The 23,473-nt window shown below is 41.2% G+C and overlaps 1 protein-coding gene across 2 annotated transcripts in view; it reads left to right on the top strand.

Moving 5' to 3' along the window:
* The window catches only part of INTS13 (integrator complex subunit 13), a 45,418-nt gene extending 39,043 nt beyond the window's left edge, over nucleotides 1–6,375 (top strand). For both annotated transcript variants that reach the window (XM_089671688.1, XM_089671690.1), the window contains 3 exons: nucleotides 2,408–2,547; nucleotides 4,256–4,391; nucleotides 6,087–6,375. In XM_089671688.1, the coding sequence (XP_089527814.1) occupies nucleotides 2,408–2,547; nucleotides 4,256–4,391; nucleotides 6,087–6,126 (316 nt within the window). In that variant the 3' untranslated portion in view covers nucleotides 6,127–6,375. The remainder of the gene's footprint in view (nucleotides 1–2,407; nucleotides 2,548–4,255; nucleotides 4,392–6,086) is intronic.
* The last annotated feature ends 17,098 nt before the right edge of the window (nucleotides 6,376–23,473 follow it).

The following is a 23,473-nucleotide window of genomic DNA, read 5'->3' as shown; positions in this document are numbered from 1 at the left end:
TGTTACTGGCATGATCTCCAGATGAAAATAAAGAATAAAAAACCCAGAAAATAGAAAACCAATGCAGTCACCACATCTAAGGACTGGTAAGCTGCAATATATTATAATTTTGTTCTTGGGTTTAGATTTAAATGCAGCCCCCCATATTTTATCGTAATAGACCTTTGACTGTAGTATATCTTTAAAGTCATGGTCTAAAATAATAGATGCATCCATATTAAAAAATGAGCATTTATTATTTTTGCATTTGGGCCTGTAGAGTGATGGAACTGTAATCAGTGGATCGCAAGCGCAGTACAGGCTCCTGCAGACTGTTCCTCAAGCCCCAAGTATGGACTGGAGCTGGAGGAAGTTTTAATGGTCTACAAGTGCAGTGACATCACGGGGTGGTAGATGGGACTTCTAGTATCTCCATTCAAAGATCTCTGGTAATGGATGCAGTGGCTGTGTAGATGGAAGCACTCACAGCTGCATCAAATTGAAAATTAAACCTAAGTTGTGATTCAGGTAAGTTGGGGAAGGGGGGGCAGTTTGGGTGTGAGGGTCCAAGGAATACATCTTAAATATGTGTGTAACAAATGTGCTGTGCAATGTAGAACATGCCTTTATTTGCTTGTCTCAAGATGTTTTTGACCAGGCGGTGATGTTATAACTTTTGCAGATTAGGTTGTGTTTGAAAAACACAGCTGACCCATCACAACAATGGTTTTTAGTTCAGGTTGAGAATATTTTTATGATATAAAACGACATATCCAGTAACACAAAGACCTGGTTAACAACACGTTTTTTTAGACCTCATGCACTCATTTGGCAAACTCTCCTAGAAGTCTTTCCTCTTGGCAGTAGCGTTTTGGCAGAAAAAAAAAGCCTGACGCTTCTAAAAGTGTGTAAAGCTTTTACAAGTTTTTAGGCGCGTTTACTAGCGTCAGGAGAGTGAACATTAATTCATTTAATTGGCCAGAATAATAATATAGCCTAATAATTATTATTATGGCTAGTAAAATGAAGTGCTAAACGCTAGGCGTTTAGGTGCGTTTAGCAGCTTCAAACTTTTTTTCTATCAAAACTGCTGCTCCTGGACCCACTGCCAGTGGGGTTTTTTTTTTACTGCCTCAAAAAGTTCCTGCTACTGAACGCTGCTAAAAAGCCTGTGTGTGCTTGGACACATAGGCTAACATGCAGGGAAGTTTAGAGGCAGGAAAATAAAAAAACGCCGGACGCCCCCTAGAAGCCGCTGCAAAAATATCCAGTGTGCATGAGTTCTTAGGATTGATGAAGTTTACCAACAAGGTTAATTTGCTGACTGATCACAGAAAACCCTTCTTGACCAATTATTTTCCAAATGCTTCACTTATAACTTGGCATACTCTGTATAAGGGATATCTATACTTATAAATAACTTTTCATATTAAGCTACCTTATCTTCTACATACCACAAGCCTATTCTCCATAGACCTTAAAGGCAAGGCTTTCTCCTACCTGCAGGCTTGCTTGACAGCTTTTCCAGTAGGCCCTGTGGATGATAGGGCACGTATGCGCAGTACCGTGCAGCCCCACTGGTTGAATATAGGACAAGAGTGCCACATGGCGTAGTCTGTGGATACTGCACCAGGTCTCCCGCTGACCTGAGGTATGTATAGGAAAGATTAGAGGGGCTTTTTAGTTGTTCAAAAGGCTGTTTAAAAGTATAGCTCTGCTTTAGTGGGTCAGTAAATCCAAACCCAACATTTTAGCTATGGGCATTTGTAGGAGACTTAAAACACCCACTAATGACTTCAGATTCCCTCACCCAAGTTCCCATCTCCACCTACTTGCACAGCGATTACAAAAAAGGCTTCCCTTTAAATGTTTAGTTACAGAGAATTCACCAGGAGAAATGCAAAAACAGACAACTGTCCCTTGACAATTACTGCACTTGCAAAGAATGAAAGGAACATTGGGAAAAATATGGAGTCTACCTGCCCTGTAGTGATGTAGGGGTCAGAACACAGGGCCACAGCATGTTGCAGGAAAAACAGGCATCTGAAACCGCCAAAAGTTTCAAATACCGAAGAGTCTATTAGGCTGCAGCAATTGAGGGAAGGTAGATGGCACGGGCCATTGAAGAGGTGAGTTTATTGGCTCTTCTATTGCAGGGAATTGCTAGTTAGATTATTTTAGGTGAATGACAGAGTTGCTAAAAAATAATCTCCCTTACAGTAATGTACTGCAACATCTAAGGGCAGTTCCTCAATCCTCACGCTAATATTTATCATGATGGAATCAGACAAGAGGAATGACCCTGAAATTGCCAATGCCGAAAGCCCTGAGAAACCTGTGTATGGTATAAATTCCTTGGTGTATTGAGAATTTCAGGTATGAAACTATAACTCTGGATGAAGTAAATATAATCATTTTTGTATTTTAGGATGAAATCGTCAATAGACCGGGAAAAAGAGGACCCGGCAGAGGCTGAAATTATAAAAGACTCGCCCGATTCTCCAGAGCCCCCCAACAAAAAACCACATATTGCCATAGAGGATGTCACCCCCATAGAGAAAACTAAAGGTCAGTATGGGAAACTGCTGGATTTGTCCTTATCAAAGTGTCTGAATGGAAACTTTTATTTTTCTTGTGATGAACTTGTAATGTATACATTTAAAAAAGTAGCACTTGTATGTCAAATTTAATGCCCATCAAAATAAATTAGTACTCTGCTTCTTGCTTTGTAGTGCCGCATAATGACTGGTCCTCTTTTTGCTAATCTGAACACAAACTATTGCATATAAGGTTGATGGATATATCTTTATCTTTGCAGTCCTTCAGCAGCAGTGCGCTCCCTTTATTTCCAGATGTTGAAGATGACAGACCTTTTTTTTCTCTTACTGTTTATTTAGGGATGCGGACAATGTCTGTTATACCTTAAAATGTCTATCTATAAATCAGTATCTTTTTCATGTCATTTTCTACCAATGTGGAGCAGATTTTCCTTGAATAAGGTTCAGACAGTGAGCAGTTGTTTGCTGTCATTACTAACAGTGCCCCAAGACTTTATACATTTTGATAAGAGCTGATGGTGAAATTTTGTAACCTGTGCAGAAATGAGGGCTCCCGCACCGTGACTTCTTTCTGAGCAGCGGCCAGGTCCATGGTTATTAACTGATACATTCAGGTCAATGGATAAGGTGGCATACGGCCTGCAAAAAACTGGAAGGAAGCAGCTCAGAGTTATTTAGATAAGTTACAAAACCCTCTAGATCATGCAATACAAAACCATCTCCTCTTTCTTTTGTGTGGCTTTGTCTGCACAGTTATATTATGGTTCTTTATATAGAGTAGATAGCAGGTTTCCTCCTGTAGTGCATTATAGATTTTTCAAAAAACAACTGTGTGGTAAAAGGAATAGAGTCAGGTCAGTCTTTACTCATCTGGTCTCAGGATAGCATGAAGTTTAAATACAGCACTGCCCCGTCTGCTTTTGTAGTTTGTTTATAACTACTGTAATGCAGAATAGATATTCTTTAAACCCTTTCCATTCCCATTCTGTAGATTACTGTTCTCGATGCCCCATGCTGAGGATATGTAAAATAACGTCCTACTTTCTAAACCCAGCTGGCTGTCAGTAATAATTCTGGTTCCCACTGGCCATTGGAGTGGTTCATGATCATGTGATCACTAGGTCAGCTATGACTGGCTGACCGAATGCTGAACAGTTCACTGCAAACATCACTTCAACTTGAAGGTGGCAGTGTTCATCTGTTTAATACTATTATTGTCAGATACAATTACAGTAAAAAAAAAAAAAGTATGTATATGTGTGTGTATGTATGTATGTATGTGTGTATATATATATATATATATATATATATATATATATATATATATATATATACACACACACTTATTTATTTATTTTTAATTTACTTCTAACATTTTTGCATATCTGTCAGCCTGCATTAAAAACATATTTTTTTGGTATTAAAACAGTGAACAACTAAGTCTTATGCATCCTGAAAACTATTAAATATATTTGGTATCCAAATTAATAACAGCTAATGTAACTTACACATGCTGATGCTGCTAAATTTGTTCAGGGCATCTAGGCCCTGGTTGCCTCTGATCATGAAGAGGGTTAATTAAATACCTGATTTTATAACGATAAAGATCAATTTCACTGTACTTAAAGAAAATGTATATAAATTTGTAACATTTTATTTTTGACCTAGATTTTTGAAAAATACTCCCAAGTTAATTTAATTTATTTTGGTGTCTACAGGTCCAATGTCTTTGCTGTCTCTGTGGAGTTCAAGAATTAATGCTGCCAATTCCAGGAAACATCAAGAGTTTTATGGACGTGCGAACTCTGTCAACAACAAAGCTGAACTGTACCAACACCTAAAGGAAGAGAACGGGTGAGAGCTGCAGGGAAGATGAGCATAGTTTGGAGAGGACCTTTCGGAAGATGTGGCTGTCTGCAGAGAGATGAAGACAGGCAGCAGTGTCTTTGTCAGGCTGACTTGTATGGATGGGGCCAGTATGAGCCTGTCCATCATCTTCCTTTCCCAGCAGGCCCCCTCATCTTCTGACACTGCATCAGCCCAATGCTGTCTGGTCTGTGTAAAGCAGAATATGTAACCAAGAAATAACTTTATTACATTTGAAGCTTAAGTCCAGGCAGATATAAAATATACAAATTAATGCAGGCCTGTATTCATTAATATATCCTTAAGAATATTGGGTATGACATTTTTTTTTACATAGTAACATTGGTTTAGGTTTGACCAATGTAACTATGCATATAGCAAACACGTTGGATCCCTCTTGAAGCTGGAAATCGCTGTACTAAACACCGCTACCCCAGTGATCTCCACTAGCTTCCAGGTCCCGTGCTGAGTGACTGCCTTGCTGCATTGTGAACACATAAGGTGAGCTGCATGGCACAGGTGCCATTTTCTGATTGGATGAGGTGGTTTGTTTTTGTTTTTTGTGGGTTTTTTAGTCTAAATTTGTATATCCATAACAGAGCACAAAAATTACAAACTGCATTTGTTTTCTTTTTTCAGTTTTTTTTAACTACTTTTCCTGACAGTGACACACATCCTGGGGTGACCATTCTCATTCAATGTATTTGTAAAGAAGCATGTTTGTCACCCTATTGCAGGAAATAATAAGTAAAATCTCTTCTCGTCTCCATAACTTAGCAGAAAGGCATTCTGTGCTTTGCAAGGTGAACTGGAAAGGGCTGACAACCGTGCTTAGGATTTTAGTGCAGCAGAGGCAGTGTTGTCAACTCTAACGGTAAGTTAGAAACACACTGGATTTCTGTCAGGATCAACAGGTATTTTTCTGTACTTTTAAACATTGTTTACCACATCCCCGCAGCCCTATAGCAGATATACTGCTACAGGGCAGCAGGGGTGTGCAAAATCACGTGTATATACAGTATATATACATGTGATTTTGCATTTCCCTACCCGCCATGCCATTCGCGGCTCTTGCTGTCAATCATCGGGTCCCGGTCGGTGATTACCGAAGATCTCCGACGGGGAGGAGGGCTGCTTTGTTTACTAACAGTCCTCCTCCCTGTCGGCTCGGGCACACTGCTCTGGATGGCTGTGCACAGCACAGCCATGCAGAGCAGTGTGCTTACAGTGAAGCACGAACACACCGCCCCCAAGTGAAACACTCCCAGCACAGAGATAACCCTTTGATCTCCTCATGTTAACCCCTTCCTGCCCAGTGCCATCAGTACAGTGTCAGTGCTTTTTTTTTTTTTTTTTTCTCAAACTTGCCGGGTTTTTTTTTTTTTATAGTGCAAAAAATAAAAAAAAAAACACACAGGCGATCAAATACCACTGACAGAAAGCTCAATTAATGGGGAAAAAGGACGTAAATTTCATTTGGGTGCAGCATTGCATGACCGCACAATTGTCAGTTAAAGAAACGCAGCGCTGTAACGCAAAAATGGCCTGGTCAGGAAGGGGGGTAAATCCTCAGGAGTGCAAGTGGTTAAAGTGTCGCAACATGGGAAAATATGCACGTATTGCGGAGTTTTTTTTCCAGATGTTGCCCAGACATAAAGTTGAACTTTTTCTATTTCATTGCAGAACGGACCCCAATGAAAATGGAAAGGCTGGAAGACAGTGATGAACTATTTTCTGATATACAGTGATGAATTCAGTCATTTTACAGAACATGGATCAGTTTTTACCATTTTGGCTTATTTCTAGCATTTTCTATCACCTGTAAATGTGCAGACTCCTGGCAACCTATTTTAATACAATGAGAATAATAAGATATCAGGGTTTTGTGGATAACAAAGAACTAATCTTCCCACCTTTAAAAAAAAAATATATATATATATTAAAGTTGTTTTGTTGTACCCTTTTATAAAAATCAACTGTTTTCATTTATTGTGTAAATGTTAATATAAAAATGGGATTCTTTTTGTTGCAGTCTTTTGAAGTATACAGGAGGTCTTTACTTTTTAGGTTATACTGCTGCCTGCAGGAGAACTGACCCAGGGTAATCCTTTCTCCTACTATCAGCATGCCTCAGTTTTGCAGCAAAGCAGTACCAAGAGCATGGTCATAAACACAGAGACATGGAATTTTATCCCTCAGTGGACTCCAGGAGAAGGATTTTAAGGTGAATGCAAAAATCCTATTTTCTTTCTTGTCCATTGAGGTACACAGGAAGAATTGAACCTTTGGGATATCCAAAAGCAGTTCAACTGAGGGTTAAGCAACAAAAAAATGTTAACATGCTCAATGTTACAAAAGAAAACTGGGGGCTGCTGGCAGATCAAAGAGCCTCCAGAAGAAGGACCTTACACTCAAAACTGGCATCAGATGAAGCAGAAACATCCATCTGGTAAAACTTAGAGAACTTGTGAAAAGACCAGGTGGAAGCCATACAAATCTGGGAAACCGTTGCTTGATGCCGAAAAGCCCCACAATTGCTCACAGGCCTAGTAGAATGAACTTTAACCGCAAAGGGTGGAACCCAAACTTGAGACCATAAGCTTCAATGATGTTCTGTCTGAGCCACCTAGAGATGGTGGAATGAGAAGCTGGGGTGCCCTTTCGAGGTCCCTCTGGAATGGCAAAAAGGGAATCGGTCTTCCTGAAAGAAACAGTGGCTGAGAAGTAAACTTGCACAGCCCAAACCACATTTAGACATTGGATAGGAAACCAAGGCTCTAGTTAAGGTGAAAGACAGACTACCTTATGCAGAAAGAACTCCTGTGCCTCAGCACCGCCTTGGCCTTATGCAAGACCAAAGACCAAACTTGTGGGTGAGAATTGAGAGAGACTATCTCATAAGGGTTTAAACGGCAACTTCTGAAGTGCAGAGAAAACCAGATTCAGATCCCACAGAGTCACAGGGGAACCATGTGGGAGACCTCTCTGTATAAAGGTTTTAATCACAGAGAGGACAACGGTCTCTAAAAAGAATGAAAAGAGCAGGGACTTAAACTTTTGATGTTCCTGAAAGCCAGATGCTGGTCCAGTCCTAACTGTAGAAAGAGGGTTAAGCCGGTCATAGGTGGAAAAAAAATTCAGCCAGTTCAGCAGGAACCATCCGAATTTCGATCCATGTATGGGCAGGCTGAATGTTGTAGCCAATATAAAACTAGTTACTAGGAGGAGATGACGATTGTTGAAGGCTGTATTGTAGGTTCCTCCCACTGAGGTCTATTAGGGCCAAACATGCCTGATCATGCTCCAAACAGCGGATTTGTACCTTTTTTTTTTTTTTCTGAGCTTTGAGCAAAAGCACAGATTTGAATGAGCACAATAGAATACCATGGAGAGCTTGGTGTTCAGTGTTAAATCAAGACAGATCAGTCCCTGCTGTAGCCTCTCACCTTAAACCTCTTTTTTTGGAATTCTACAGCCCCATTTCTAAAATAATTAGGAAGATGTTTAAAATCTACATAAAATCAGAATGCAAATCTCATAAACCGATATTTTATTCACAATAGAAAACATATCAAATGTCTAAACTGAGAAAATGTACCATTTCATGCAAAAAAAAAAAAAATAGGGTAATTTTGTAAATTGAAGGCAGCAATACGTCTCAATTTGGACAGGGTAACAAAAAGCTGGTAAAATAAAGCTCGCCATACACAGTTAGAAAATTGTTTGAAAAATCATTCGATATGCTTCAACTTTTGAAATGTTAGAAGGCTAATTGTGATTATCGAAACGCAGCGTTTTATGGCAAACAGATTAACAGTCATGTCAGATATTTTGAGCCAAACTGATAGATTTTCTAAGTATCAGTAGTGAAAACAGTTGTAGATTTTTTTCAAACGCATGTGCGTGTTAAAATGTAACCCCGGAAGTACAAGCAATGAAAGTAAATACCTTTCTTTTAAATACAGTTGGCTAATGGAAGGATTCACAAAGGTCAAAAAATGTTTACTTCATTTCCACCGATCGACATGATTCTGTGATGGACATCCGTCCATGGGCTCAGGAATACTTCCATATGGATTTTCATACTTTCATATGCAAAGGTGCCATCAATGCTGAAAGATACTGTATATCTAGGTTTTAGCCTAGGTTCATACTATCAATCTCATAGGAACGCACACCACATTCCTGTGCGATTCACATGTGATTCAGTACGGTGCAATTTGAGTCCATTGATTTGGAATGGGCTCAAATTACACCACATCACACCAAAGTAGTGCATGCACCAATTTTAGAAACACTCTGCAACCGGATAGTTTGTGGTTTTGTACCATGCGATCCGATGCAGGAAAAAGCATTGCGTTTGGGGTGTTGTTTTTGTGCTGACACCTGCTGCAGATTGCAAAGGCAGTGCGATTGAAACTCAGTTCGGGAAATGCGCACAAATCACAAGTTTCCCCATACCATGTTCTACTATGAACTGGGGTTTAGAGCAGCATATTCACCCATCCAGATCACATCTTTCAGGGAAGTTCTTGCATATGCCAGCAGGACAAAGCTGAACCGCACACTGCATTTATGACAACAGCATGACTTCAAAGTAGAAGAGTCCGGGTGCATAACTGGTCTGCCTGCAGTCCTGACCTTTCACCAACTGAAAATATTTAGTACATCTTGAAATGGAAAAGTACGACGAAGACCCAGGAGACGTTAGAATCCTATATCAGGCAAGAATGGTACAACATTCCTGTCCCAAAAGTCCAGCAACTGGTCTCCTTTAGTACCAAGATGTTTATAGAGTGGTAGAAGAAGAGGGGACACTACATCATGGTAAACATGGCCGTGTCCCAACTTTTTTGATATGTGTTACTGCCTTCAAATTCAAACTGACCTTATTTTTTCTTAAAATGGTAAATTTTCTCAGTTTAAACATGTTTTCTATTGTGAATAAATTATGCGTTTGAGATTTTCAGATGATTGCATTCTGTTTTTATGTAGGTTTTACACATTGTTACAACTTTTTTGGGGGGAACTTAGTGCTGCCTTTGAAAGTAATGCCCAATCACTGGTGCTTTCGACAACCAAACTTTACATACGCTAAAGATATAGGGCAATCATGATCTTGCGGCGCTCCCAGGACTCTATCTAGCAGGCATGTATCTTGGCTGCAGGTAATTTCCTGTGTCAATATTGACCACCCTATAGCGGAACTACTGCTACAAGGCGGCGGGCTGCACAAAATCACGCGTGTGTGTTGTGTATGTATGTATGTGTACATACCTGGTCTGGAAGGGGGGTAAGTCCTCTGGTGGGCAAGTGGTTAACACAGGAGAAGTAGACGTTCTCTCAGTGTCACCCGGGCAGCTTTGTTGTAAAGACAACAAAAATATCTTCTTAATAAGCATTTTAGAGGCACATTTACTACTTTGCTGTGCGTTCAAGCAGGTTATGTTACATGAATTATGTTAAGGCCCATTGAAAAGTGTTGCATTAGCGGGATGTGTAGCTGCGTAGCTTTAGTGCTTTGTGAGTTACCACAATGTGTAATGAAAACTTCACACCCCACTTTAGTTTTTAAAAAAGATATACAAATTTTCTACACAAGCACATCTTTAATGTAAACCTGAACCCCAGGCAGATGAAATGTTATTTAAGACAGCTGTGGAATCCTATAAAAATAATGACGTGTCTTTTCATGCAGCTAGCATAAACACATACAGTATCTCCCAGAAGTGAGTTCACCCCTCACATTTTTGTAAATATTTTATTCTATCTTTTCATGTGACAACACTGAAGAAATGACACTTTGCTACAATGTGACGTAGTGAGTCTACAGCTTGTATAACATGTAAATTTGCTGTCCCTTCAAAATAACTCAACACACAGCCATTAATGTCTAAACCGCTGGCAACAAAAGTGAGTACACCCCTAAGTGAAAATGTCCAAATTGGGCCCAAAGTGTCAATATTTTGTGTGGCCACCATTATTTTCCAGCACTGCCTTAACCCTCTTGGGCATGGAGTTCATCAGAGCTTCACAGGTTGCCCCTGGTGTCCTCTTCCACTCCTCCATGACAACATCACGGAGCTGGTGGATGTTAGAGACCTTGCGGTCCACCACCTTCTGTTTTGAGGATGCCCCACAGATGCTCAATAGGGTTTAGGGCTGGAGACATGCTTGGCCAGTCCATCACCTTTACCCTCAGCTTCTTTAGCAAGGCAGTGGTTGTGTTGGAGGTGTGTTTGGGGTCATTATCATATTGGAATACTGCCCTGCGGCCCAGTCTCCAAAGGGAGGGAATCATGCTTTGCTTCACTATGTCACAGTACATGTTGGCATTCATGGGTCCCTCAATGAACTGTATTCCCCAGTGCTGGCAGCACTCATGCAACCCCAGACCATGACACTCCCACCACCATGCTTGACTGTAGGCAAGACACACTTGTCTTTGTACTCCTCACCTGGTTGCCACCACACACGCTTGACACCATCTGAACCAAATCAGTTTATCTTGGTCTCCTCAGACCACAGGACATGGTTCCAGTAATCCATGTCCTTAGTCTGCTTATCTTTAGCAAACTGTTTGCAGGTTTTCTTGTGCATCATCTTTAGAAGAGGCTTCCTGCTGGGATGACCATGCAGATCAATTTGATGCAGTGTGCGGCGTATGGTCTGAGCACTGACAGGCTGATCCCCAACCCCTTCAGCCTCTGCAGCAATGCTGGCAGCACTCATACATCTATTTCCCAAAGACAACCTTTGGATATGATACTAGCACGTGCACTCAACTTCTTTGGTCGACCATGGTGAGGCCTGTTCTGAGTGGAACCTGTCCTGTTAAACTGCTGTGTGGTCTTGGCCACCGTGCTGAAGCTCAGTTTCAGGGTCTTGGCAATCTTCTTATAGCCTAGACCATCTTTATATAGAGCAGTGTTTCTCAACTCCAGTCCTCATGGACCCCCAACAGGTCATGTTTTCAGGATTTCCATTATTTTGCACAGGTGATTTGATCAGTTTCACTGCCTTAGTAATTACCACAGCTGTTTCATCTGAGGGAAATCCTGAAAACATGACCTGTTGGGGGTCCATGAGGACTGGAGTTGAGAAACACTGATGTAGAGCAACAATTCTTTTTTTTTTTTTTTTCAGATCCTCAGAGAGTTCCTTGCCATGAGGTGCCATGTTGAACTTCCAGTGACCAGTATGAGAGAGTGAGAGCGATAACACCAAATTTAACACACCTGCTCCCCATTCACACCTGAGACCCTGTAACACTAACGAGTCACATGACACCCGGGAGGGAAAATAGCTAATTTTCACTTAGGGGTGTACTCACTTTTGTTGCAGTTTAGACATTAATGGCTGTGTTGAGTTATTCTGAGGGGACAGCAAATTTACGCTGTTATACAAGCTGTACACTCACTACGTCACATTGTAGCAAAACATCTATTCTTCCGTGTTCTCACATGAAAAGATAGAATAAAATATTTACAAAAATGTGAGGGGTGTACTCACTTCTCTGAGATACTGTACATCTCTGTTGATATCAGCCTCCAGTTACCTCCTGCAAAGCAGCACTCAGGCTGTACTACACTGATGTCATGCTGGCAGGATGGGAAAACAGAGTGATCAGGACTGTTAACTTTTTTTTTTAATGTCTTTCAGTTCCTTCATGGTTCAGTCAGCTGACTTGAGAGTGGATAGGTGATGCCACTATATTCTTAGCTCTTCATACGTCTCTGTGCTCATACTGCACTAGATGTAAGTAAAGGTGCACCATCCATCTCCATCCAGCTATAAAGTTTGACAGGCTGCCAGCAACAGAGCATGATGGTGCGCCTGTGTTTTCCACTTGCACCTAAACGCCAAAGCCTCATGCACTAGGTATAAATGGCAAGTGTGCAAGAGGCATTACTGAAATGCAGCAGAGAGAAAGGCAGAGCTGTGCTGTGTGGCAGGCTGTGTAAATCTCAGGACCAAATGGACAGTAGATATAAATTTGCTTGCAGGTAAAAAGATTATCACGTATTTCAGCTGTGTATTTAGTGCTTTTCTTGGAGTTCAGCTTGTAGATTCAAATGAGCTTTATTTTATAAGCTGTCATTATCCATACACTTATGATCATTCTAAAGAAGAATTGTCAAATATTGGTAGAAAGTTCTCTGAAAACATCTATATACATCCCAGTCTCCTGACTTCAGGGTGAGAATGGTCATTAATACTTTGGATTTTTTTTTTTTCTCATTTGGTACCATTACTGTTAAATAAAATACCTGTGAATGGAACAAAGCACAGTGATATCACTGTTATACATCTTTGTTCAGTGCTGGATCTAATAGCTCTTGATATAAGGTGTGGTCCACACAGAATCATTGCTGCAGAACATATTTGCATGCTGGCTCAATAATAAATGTATTAATTTAATAATACAGGATCATTAATGGAGTTTATTTCCACTGTGGCTGGAGTCCATGATTTATATTCACTCTTAAAGCTGAGGCTTAAAACAGGTATAAAGTATATTTTTGTAAACTAACAAACGTTATTCTTACCTGCTCTGCATTGGCCCTGAACCTTCACTTCTGGAAAACCTTGCCGCTGGTCCAGGCTCCTCCTTTTCTCAGTGTCCCACCATAGGAAGCTGATTTCTATGGGGAGCACACCTGCAGGCTTGCTCCTGAGCTAGGCTGTGTGCATCTATAGGCAGACACAGTACAGCTCAGCCCATCCCCCACTCCCTCCTCACAGGATTTGACAGACAGCAGCAGGAGTCAATGGCTCCTACTGCTCTCGACCAAGCTTGTAAGGGTGGGGAGAAGAAAAGAGAAGAGAACAAATACAGTACAGCCGGCCACAGCGCTGGATTGATACAGGATAAGTATTTAGTATTTTGATAAGTATTTCTAAAGATACCTTTAGAGCCACTTTAATATGACAAAATTTGTCTTCCCTGGTTCCTGCTTTCCACTTCGTCAAGATGACTATGACATTTTTAAATAAAACCCTTAAACTTTCATTATATACCTTATTTTATATCCAGTGACATTATCACTGGGGCTATGTACTTCTCTATTCAGTGCAGGCAGATCATGGCTGGTGTGGGAGCGGCTGTACATAGCTTCCTGAAAACATCACAGCACCTGGCTTCAGTACTCCTGTCAAGAGCCCTCAGCACTGATGCAAGATGTTATGCAAATAACAGAATGTCAGTCTGAAGGAGTGGGTGTTCCTAGGCAGGCTGTATTTGCATGCAGTCCACCCCAGGTACCACCTCCATGACTGAAAGAACTGAAATTCAATGAATGAAGGGGGCAGACCAGGGACAGCCAGGCCGGGGTGGAAAGTCCTAGATGATTCTGGATGTCCTCCAGCAGGGTAAATGAGATAGGCTCTGACTTGCTCCAGCTTCTACTGCACATTGCGAGGCGCTCACAGTGTGCAGTGAAATCAGAGAAAGCAATTTCAGTACAGAACAGAAGCCTGTGCAACTGTGGAAGACTGAGGGGAAGGCCAGAGTTCAGCTTTAAGACACACTCTAACAATAAAACTCTAATGAAAGTCCTAGTTTGGTGTGGTTTCTGCAGGCTCTGTGACCGCTACATTGAATTGAACAATATGTCATGTAAAGGAGGTTACCATGACGGGCAGTCATTCAGGTTACCTTCCCTTGCAGCAAATCAGTAGAACAATCAGTTACAGTGATAATTATGGAAGGACAAGTTTATTATCTTTAGTTTTGCTGAGAACCCTGGGGCTGGGCCAAGGGGCGCTGGCCAGGTACAACCTGTTATATAGAATGAAAGCCTCCAACTGTCCCTGTTTTAGACCAGCTCCCTCCATCCCTCATCGTCCCTCTACACCAGGGGACTTCAAACTTTGGCCTGCGGGTCAAATCCACCCTGCTGTAAGATTTATTCTGGCCCTTTGATGTAAGAAGGACTCTGATGTAAGGGGGCTGGGGGGGACTCCAATGTAATGGAGACACTGATGGGCACTCTGATGTAAGGAGGACTCTAATGAGCTCAAGTGTATTTGGAATTTCTTTGCTTTGTTTTACTGAATGGACCCCTGTCTGATATACTGTACAACACTCTCCTATAGTATTTAATGGACCTCAGTCTGATATATAACACTCTCCTATAGTATATAATGGACCCCAGTCTGATATATAACACTCTCCTATAGTATATAATGGACCCCAGTCTGATATATAACACTCTCCTATAGTATATAATGGACCCCAGTCTGATATATAACACTCTCCTATAGTATATAATGGACCCCAGTCTGATATATAACACTCTCCTATAGTATATAATGGACCCCAGTCTGATATATAACACTCTCCTATAGTATATAATGGACCCCAGTCTGATATATAACACTCTCCTATAGTATATAATGGACCCCAGTCTGATATACAGTATAACATTCTCCTATAGTATATAATGGGCCCAATCTGATATACAACACTCTGCTATAGTATTTAATGGACCCTGGTCTGATATACAGTTGTGTTCAAAATAATAGCAGTGTGTTGAAAAAAGTGAATAAAACTCAAAATCCTTCTAATAGCTTTTATTTCCATACACACAAATGCATTGGGAACACTACACATTCTATTCCAAATCAAAACATGAAGAAACATATATCAAATTTGTGTTGTTCCTCTAAAAAATGAAGAAAAGTGAATATTAGACTGTTCAAAAAAATAGCAGTGTTTGTATTCTTCTTTACAAACTCAAACATTCACTATATAAACTGAAAATGTTTGAAGATTTTGCTTTCCTTTGAATCACTTAATGAATATTTAGTTGTATAAGCACTGTTTCTGAGAACTGCTGTACATCTGTGTTGCATGGAGTCAACCAACTTCTGGCACCTGTGAACAGGTATTCCAGCTCAGGATGATTGGACTACATTCCCCAGTTCTTCTATATTTCTTGGTTTTGCCTCAGAAACTGCATTTTTGATGTCACCCCACAAGTTTTCTATTGGATTAAGATCCGAGGATTGGGCTGGCCACTCCATAACGTCAATCTTGTTGGTCTGGAACCAAGATGTTGCACGTTTACTGGTGTCTTTGGGGTCGTTGTCTTGTTGGAACACCCATTTCAAGAGCATTTCCTCTTCAGCATAAGGCAGCATGACCTCTTCATGTATTCTGATGTATTCAAACTGATCCATGATCCCTGGTATGCGATAAATAGGCCCAACACCGTAGTATGAGAAACATCCCCATATCATGATGCTTGCACCACCATGCTTCACTGTCTTCACAGTGTACTGTGGCTTGAATTCAGTGTTTGGGGGTCGTCTGACAAACTGTCTCCGGCCACTAGACCCAAAAAGAACAATCTTACTTTCATCAGTCCACAAAATGTTGCGCCATTTCTCTTTAGGCCAGTCAATGTGCTCTTTGGCAAATTGTAACCTCTTCAGCACATGTCTTTTTTTCAACAGTGGGACTTTGCAGGGGCTTCTTGCAGATAGCTTTGCTTCACATAGGCGTCTTCTAATTGTAACAGTTCTCACAGGTAACTTTAGACCTTCTTTGGTCTTCCTGGAGCTGATTGTTGGCTGAGTCCTTGCCATTTTGGCTATTCTTCTATCCATTCGAATGGTTGTTTTTCGCTTTCTTCCACGTCTTTCAGGTTTTGGTTGCCATTTTAAAGCATTTGTGATCATTTTAGCTGAGCAGCCTATCATTTTCTGCACTTCTTTATATGTTTTCCCTCTCCAATCAACTTTTTAATCAAGGTACACTGTTCTTCTGAACAATGTCTGGAACGACCCATTTTCCTCAGAATTACAGAGAGAAATGCACTGTAACCAGCATGTACAACATTTGCTGCCTTCCTTCCTACTCTTCTACACCTGCTAGGAAATTATTTGCCATGTAGAAATATCATTTCTACCAAAAACAGTGATTGATCAAATGCACTTCAGGAAGAATGGTCAAACATTCCCATAGACACACTCCTAAACCTTGTGGACCGCCTTCCCAGAAGAGTTGAAGCTGTTATAGCTGCATAGGGTGGGCCAACTCAATATTGAATCCTACAGCCTAAGACTGGGATGCCATGAAAGTTCATGTGCGTGTAAAGGCAGGCACCCCAATACTTTTGGCAATATAGTGTACAGTATGTAACACTCTCCTATAGTGTATAATGGACCCCTGTCTGATATATAACACTTTCCCACAGAATATAATGGACCCCAGTTCAATTTATTACACCCTCCTATAGTATATACTGGACCCCTATCTGATACAGTGCCTTGAAAAAGTATTCATAACCCTTGATATTTTCCACATTTTGTCATGTTACAACCAAAAATGTAAATGTACTTTATTGGGATTTTATGTGATAGACAAACACAAAGTGACACATAATTGTGAAGTGGAAGGAAAATGATAAATGGTTTTCAAACCTTTGTACAAATAAATATCTGAAAAGTGTAGCATGCATTTGTATTCAGCCCTCTTTGCTCTGATAGCCCTAACTAAAATCTAGTGGAACCAATTGCCTTCAGAAGTCCCCTAATTAGTAAATAGAGTCCACTGTGTGTAATTTAATCTCAGTATAAGTACAGCTGTTCTGTGAATCCCTCAGAGGTTTGTTAGAGAACATTAGTGAACAAACAGCATCATGAAGGCCAAAGAACACACCAGACAGGTCAGGAATAAAGTTGTGGAGAAGTTTAAAGCAGGGTTAGGTTATAAAAAAATATCCCAAGCTTTGAACATCACAGGGAGCACTGTTCAATCCATCATCCAAAAATGGAAAGAGTATGGCACAACTGCAAACCCACCAAGACATGGCCGTCCACCTAAACTGACAGTCCGGGCAAGGAGAGCATTAATCAGAGAAGCAGCCAAGAGGCCCATGATAACTCTGAAGGAGCTGCAGAGATCCACAGCTCCGGTGGGAGAATCTGTCCACAGGACAACTATTAGTTGTTCACTCCACAAATCTGGCCTTTATGGAAGAGTGGCAAGGAGAAAGCCATTGTTTAAAAAAAGCCTTAAGAAGTCCCGTTTGCAGTTTGTGAGAAGCCATGTGGGGGACACAGCAAACATGTGGAAGAAGGTACTCTGGTCAGATGAGACCAAAAGTGAACATTTTGGCGTAACAGCAAAGGGCTATGTGTGGCAGAAAACGAACACTGCACATCACTCTGAACACACCATCCCCACCGTGAAACATGGTGGTGGCAGCATCATGTTGTGGGGATGCTTTTCTTCAGCAGGGACAGGGAAGTTGGTCAGAGTTGATGGAAAGATGGATGGAGCCAAATCAGGGCAATCTTAGAAGAAAACCTGTCTGCAAAAGACTTGAGACTAGGGCAGAGGTTCACCTTCCAGCAGGATAAGGAAACATACAGCCAGAGCTATAAGGGAATGGTTTAGATCGGGGTCTCCAAACTGCAGCCCTGGGGTCGGATGTGGTCATTTGCTTATCTTTATCCAGCCCTAGGGGCAATATTCTTCCCTCTGATAAAAGGCTCCATTCCCCTCACCGACACCTACAATGGGCCATTATTCCTCCCACTGTCACCAACATTGGGGACTATTACTCCCACTGACACCAATGATGGGCCATTATTCCTCCCACTGACGCCAACATTAGGGGACTATTCCTCCCACTGACGCCAACATTGGGGGACTATTCCTCCCACTGACACCAACATTGGGGGACTATTCCTTCCACTGATGTCAACATTGGGGGACAATTCCTCCCACTGACACCAATGATGGGCCATTATTCCTCCTACTGACACCAGTGATGGGGCACTATTCAACCCCACTGACATCAACAATGGGCCATTATTCCTCCCAATGACACCAATGATGGGGCACTATTCCCCCCACTGACACCAACAATGGGCCATTATTCCTCCCACTGACATCAATGATGGGGCACTATTCCCCCTACTGACACTAACAATGGGGCCTCATTTCTGCCACTGACACCAACAGTGGGCCATTATTCCTCCCACTGACACCAATGATGGGGCACTATTCCTCCCATTGATGCCAACACTGAGGTACTATTCCTCCCACTGACACCAATGATGGGGCACTATTCCTCAACCTAATACCAAAGATGGGACATTGTTTGCTCCCACTAATGCCAAAATATTTTCTACTCCCACTGGTCACAGTCCGGCCCCCCTAAAGTCTGAAAGATAGTAAACTGGCCCTTTATATAGAAAGTTTGGAGACCCTTGATTTAGATCAAAGCATCTTCATGTGTTAGAATGGCCCAGTCAAAGTCCAGGCAAAATCCAATTGAGAATCTCTGGCAAGACTTGAAAAATGCTGTTCACAGACGCTCTCCATCCAATCTGACAGAACTTGAGCTATTTTGCAAAGAATGGGAAAAAGTTTCACTCTCTAGATGTGCAAAGCTGGTAGAGACATCCCCAAAAAGACTTGCAGCTGTAATTGCAGCGAAAGGTGGTTCTACAAAGTATTGACTCGGGGGGGCTGAATATAAATGCATGACACACTTTTCACATATTTATTTGTAAAAATAAAAGTTGAAACCGTTTATCATTCTCTTTCCATTTCACAATTATGTGCCACTTTGTGTTGGTCTATCACACTGAAAATTTCAAGGGGTATGAATACTTTTTCAAGGCACTGTATATAACACTCTCCTATTGTATACAGTCATGCCCAAAAATTTTGGCACCCCTGCATTTCTGTCAGATAATGCACCACTTTGCCCAGAAAATTGTTGCAATTACAAATGGTTAGGTATTCTCATGTTTATTTCTTTTGTTTGTATTGGTATGACTCACATAAAAAAGTCCAGTCCAGTCCATAATTGGAGTTTTGCATAGAGTGTATCAGATTTGGCTTTTAGCTTCTCCACTTTTCTGTGTCATACCAATACTAACATACAGTGGTGTATTTAGGTTTTGTATTGCACTAGGCAACACAAAAATTGGACCCCCCACCCGAAAGAGCCTTCCACTAACAAACCCCCCCCCCCCGCCCTGCAACTCTGGCAATCCCCAGGAACAACAGCTGGGTTCTGCATACACCATCAAGCAACCCACAGCCTCTCTCGGATCTCAACTGGTCCCCATGCCGCTTATGTCCCTTCTTCCAGGGGGCAGTGCTGCCCCCCTAAAAAATGTCGCCCTAGGCAAATGCCTTGTTTGCCTTGCGGTAAATACACCCCTGCAAACATAAGACATTTTCTGGGCGAAGTGGTGCATTATCTGACAGAGGCGCAATGGCCCTTGTAGAATAATGGGAAATTATCAAATACTTACTGTAATTTTCTTTTCCTGATTACCTCCATAGCAACATATGATTAGGAAGCCTACCAATTGTTGTGATGCCATGGAGTGAGTGAGTCCATCTCCGGTACTTTATAGATCATTCTCTCATAATAGTCCCTATTGTATATATTGGTCAGTGTAGTATTTACTATGGTAGTAGATATAACAGTCCTCCAGGTAGTTTTGCTCTCTTGAAGTATATAATGGTCCCTGTGGTATATAAAGGTCCATGTAGTACAACCCCAATTTCACAAAGTTGGGGTGCTGTGTAAAATCTCCATAAAAACAGAATGCAATGATTTGCAAATTTCATAAACCTATATTTAATACACAATAGAAAATAGCAAACATATCAAATGTTTAAATAAAGTGAATAGGTGCAGCTCTTAAATAAAATGCATATGAAATATACATATAAGTATAAATAAATTCATTCTGTATAATTCATCAGTGAGATAACCAACCTAAAAAAAGATAAGATATCTAAATTACCACCACAAAGTGAATAGAACCTTAGTGATTGAAACAAAGTGCTCAGTCTAAAAAAATGTCCAAGAATCAGGAATAAACTCTTCATACATAAGGTTGTGCTATGCATTGGGCACAATTATATACTGTCTTCTGGTGAGTGCATAGTAGTGGTGGATTCACTCAAGGAGATTTCACCGTTTGACCATCTACACAGATGAATTGTTATGTATGAAGAGTTTATTCCTGATTCTTGGACATTTGGACTGAGCACTCCTCTGTCAGCCTTCCTTATCGCTGTCAGCCGGCACACATCTTCCTGATATCAGCACTTAAACCCTCAGGACCCAGGTCCCATCCGACTCGGAGGATGGAATAAACTTCCTTATGACCACACTATTTCATACCATCCATGAGAGGGACCTCTGATTGACATCGCTCTAAGCGCCCATACCATCAGAGGGGGAATATCCCAGACCAGACTCCATTGAAGGGAGACCTCCAGACTGGCTAATATTAACCAATGCGCAATATGATTGCGCTTCTGGTGAGTTTGCAATCTCACTAGTCTATCGCACACCACCGGATGATTATCACCTTCCACTTTATGGTTGATTCCTGATTTTCAGAATATATGTGCACAGCCTGCTGGATCTTCACTTTTAAATAGCACTTTCACGTCATAGAATTTATACATTGGGACTCACCTATGTGCTCACATGTGATATTTTACTGTTCTTCTTGAGTGATGACTATGTTTTTATTTTGATTGAGAGACATATATGATCCAGATTACCTCATTCATTGGTTCATTTTATGTGCTGCACTTATTTGTGATACATTTGATTTTTATGAGAGGACCCGTAGTTCCTTTTTGGTGCATTCAGCTGCTAGTTTTGTTAGCGCTCGCTTACTTTCTTTGTGTACTTGGACTGAGCACTTTTTTTCATCTACTAAGGTTTTTTTCACCTTGTGGTGGTAATTTGGATCTCTTATAATTTTTCTAGGTTGATTATCTCACTGATAATTTATACTGAATGAATTTATTTATATGTGAATTTACTTATATTTATATTTCATATGCATGTTATTTAGGCGCTGCACCTCTTCACTTTATTTATTTATTTTTTGGCTTGTCACCAACTCTGTGCTTGCTGCTTCCCTCTCTAAGTGCTCACTTTCCGTTGTCGATCCTGGTACATATCAAATGTTTAAACTCAGAAAATGTACCATTTTATGAAAACAAAAAGGGTAATTTTGAAATGAGTGGCAGCAAAATAGGTATGACAGGGTCATGGTACCACGGTGTAGCATCCCCTCTTCTTTTTTTACCAACACTCTGTAAATGTCTTGGAACAGAGGAGACCAGCTACTAGAGTTTTGGGAGAGGAATGTTGTCCCATTCTTGCCTGATATAGGATTCTAAATGCTCCACAGTCCTGATCTTCTTTGTTTCAAGATGCACCAAGTGTTTTCAGTTGGTGAAAGGTTTGGACTGCTAGCAGGCCAGTTAAACACCTAGACTGTTGTCATAGATGCAGTTTGCGGTTTAGCATAGTCCTGCTGAAATATGGAAGGACTTCTGTGAAAAAGACATTGTCTAGATGGTAGTATATGTTGGATATATCTTTCAGCATTAATGGTGCTATTCCAGATGTGCAAGCTGCCCATTCCATACTCACTAATGCTCCCACATACCATCAGAGGTGCAAGCTTTTAAACTGAGCGCTGGGGGCAGCACAGTGGCTAAATGGTTAGCATTTCCGTCTGGCAGTACTCGGGTCATTGGTTCAAATCCCAACCACGGCACCACCTGCCTGGAGTTTGCATGTTCTCCCTGTGCCTGCATGGGTTTCCTCCAGGTACTCCAGTTTCCTCCAACACTCCAAAGACATGCTGGTAGGTTAATTGGATCCTGCCTAAATTGGCCCTAGTATGTGTATGTATGAATGTGAGTTAGGGACCTTAGATTTTATGCCCCTTGAGGGTTAGGGACTGATGTGAATGTACAATATATATGTAAAGCACTGTGTAAATTGACGGCGCTATATAAGTACCTGAAATAAATAAATAATAATAATAACAAGTGAGAAGGTCCCTCTCCTCTTTAGTCTGGAGGCCCATGGTTGCCAAAAAGTCAAATTTTGATTCATTTGACCACAAAATAGTTTTCCACTTTGCAACAGACCATTTTAAATGAGCTTTGTCCCCGAGAAGACGGCAGTGTTTCTGAATCATGTTCAAATGTGGCTTCTACTTTGCATGATAGACCTGTACCCTGTATTAATGGATGATACGGTGAACTGTGTTAATAGACAGTGATTTTTGGAAGTATTACTGAGCTCATCCCTGTTTTAATGCAGTGCCATCTGAGGGCCTGAAGATCACAGGCATCCAAAATTGAGTTTCAGCCTTGTCCCTTGTGCACAGAGATTTCAGATCCAGATTCTCGGATTCTTTTGCTTATATGTACTGTAGACAGGGGCGGACTGACCATTTGGAAACTCGGGCACTGCCCGAGGGCCTGTGGTCAGTAGGGGGCCCCATGAGATGCCCCTGGTACCTTTTTCATAGGCTTTTTTGAGTTTGGGCAAGGACACAGGGGCCCCATGATCCCCTATTGCCCGGGGGCCCCATAAGTTGTCAGTCCACCCCTGACTGTAGATGATTATATATTTAAAGTCTATACAAATTTTACATCGAGGAACGTTATTCTGAAATTGTTTGACACAGATTGGTGAACTTCTGCCCATCTTTACTACTGAGACATTCTGACTCTCTAAGATGTTCTTTGTATACCCAGTCATGGTACTGACCTGTTGTCAATTAACATGATTAGTTGCAAAATGATCTTCTAGCTTTTCCTTGTTAGTATCACTAATGCAGGCCATAGATGGGGAGAAAAACGGCCGATTTTTCGTCCGAAAATAAAACCGGCCGATTATCTTATCGTTAGTGGACGATTTTGTCGGCCGTTTTTCGTGTATTTTGGACTTTCAGATTATCGGTGATGTTGGAAAATTTTCGAAAAACGCCCGACTTTATCCTCATTGATGGTCAAAAACGAACGATCGTTTTCCGAAAAAGGATCACAAAGGCCACAAAATGACATCATTTCCCGTTATAGGTTACTCATTAATCGGCCGATTTTCGTAATAATTGGTGGTCAGGTAAGTTTTTTAGACCGACCGATAGTTCGTTAATCGGCCGAAAATCTGCCGTTTTTCTCCCCATCTATGGCCTGCATTACTTTGCCCATTTTTTGTTGCCCTGTCCCAAATTTTTTGAGATGCATTGCTGCCATCAAT

The sequence above is a fragment of the Staurois parvus genome, unplaced genomic scaffold (genome assembly GCF_062004578.1).
Source record: "Staurois parvus isolate SC_StPar_1 unplaced genomic scaffold, SC_StPar_1.0 ptg000114l, whole genome shotgun sequence".
Classification (NCBI taxonomy): Eukaryota; Metazoa; Chordata; class Amphibia; order Anura; family Ranidae; genus Staurois; species Staurois parvus.
The sequence above is the reverse complement of the archived record's forward strand: the minus strand, read 5'-3'. Positions and strand labels throughout refer to the sequence as shown.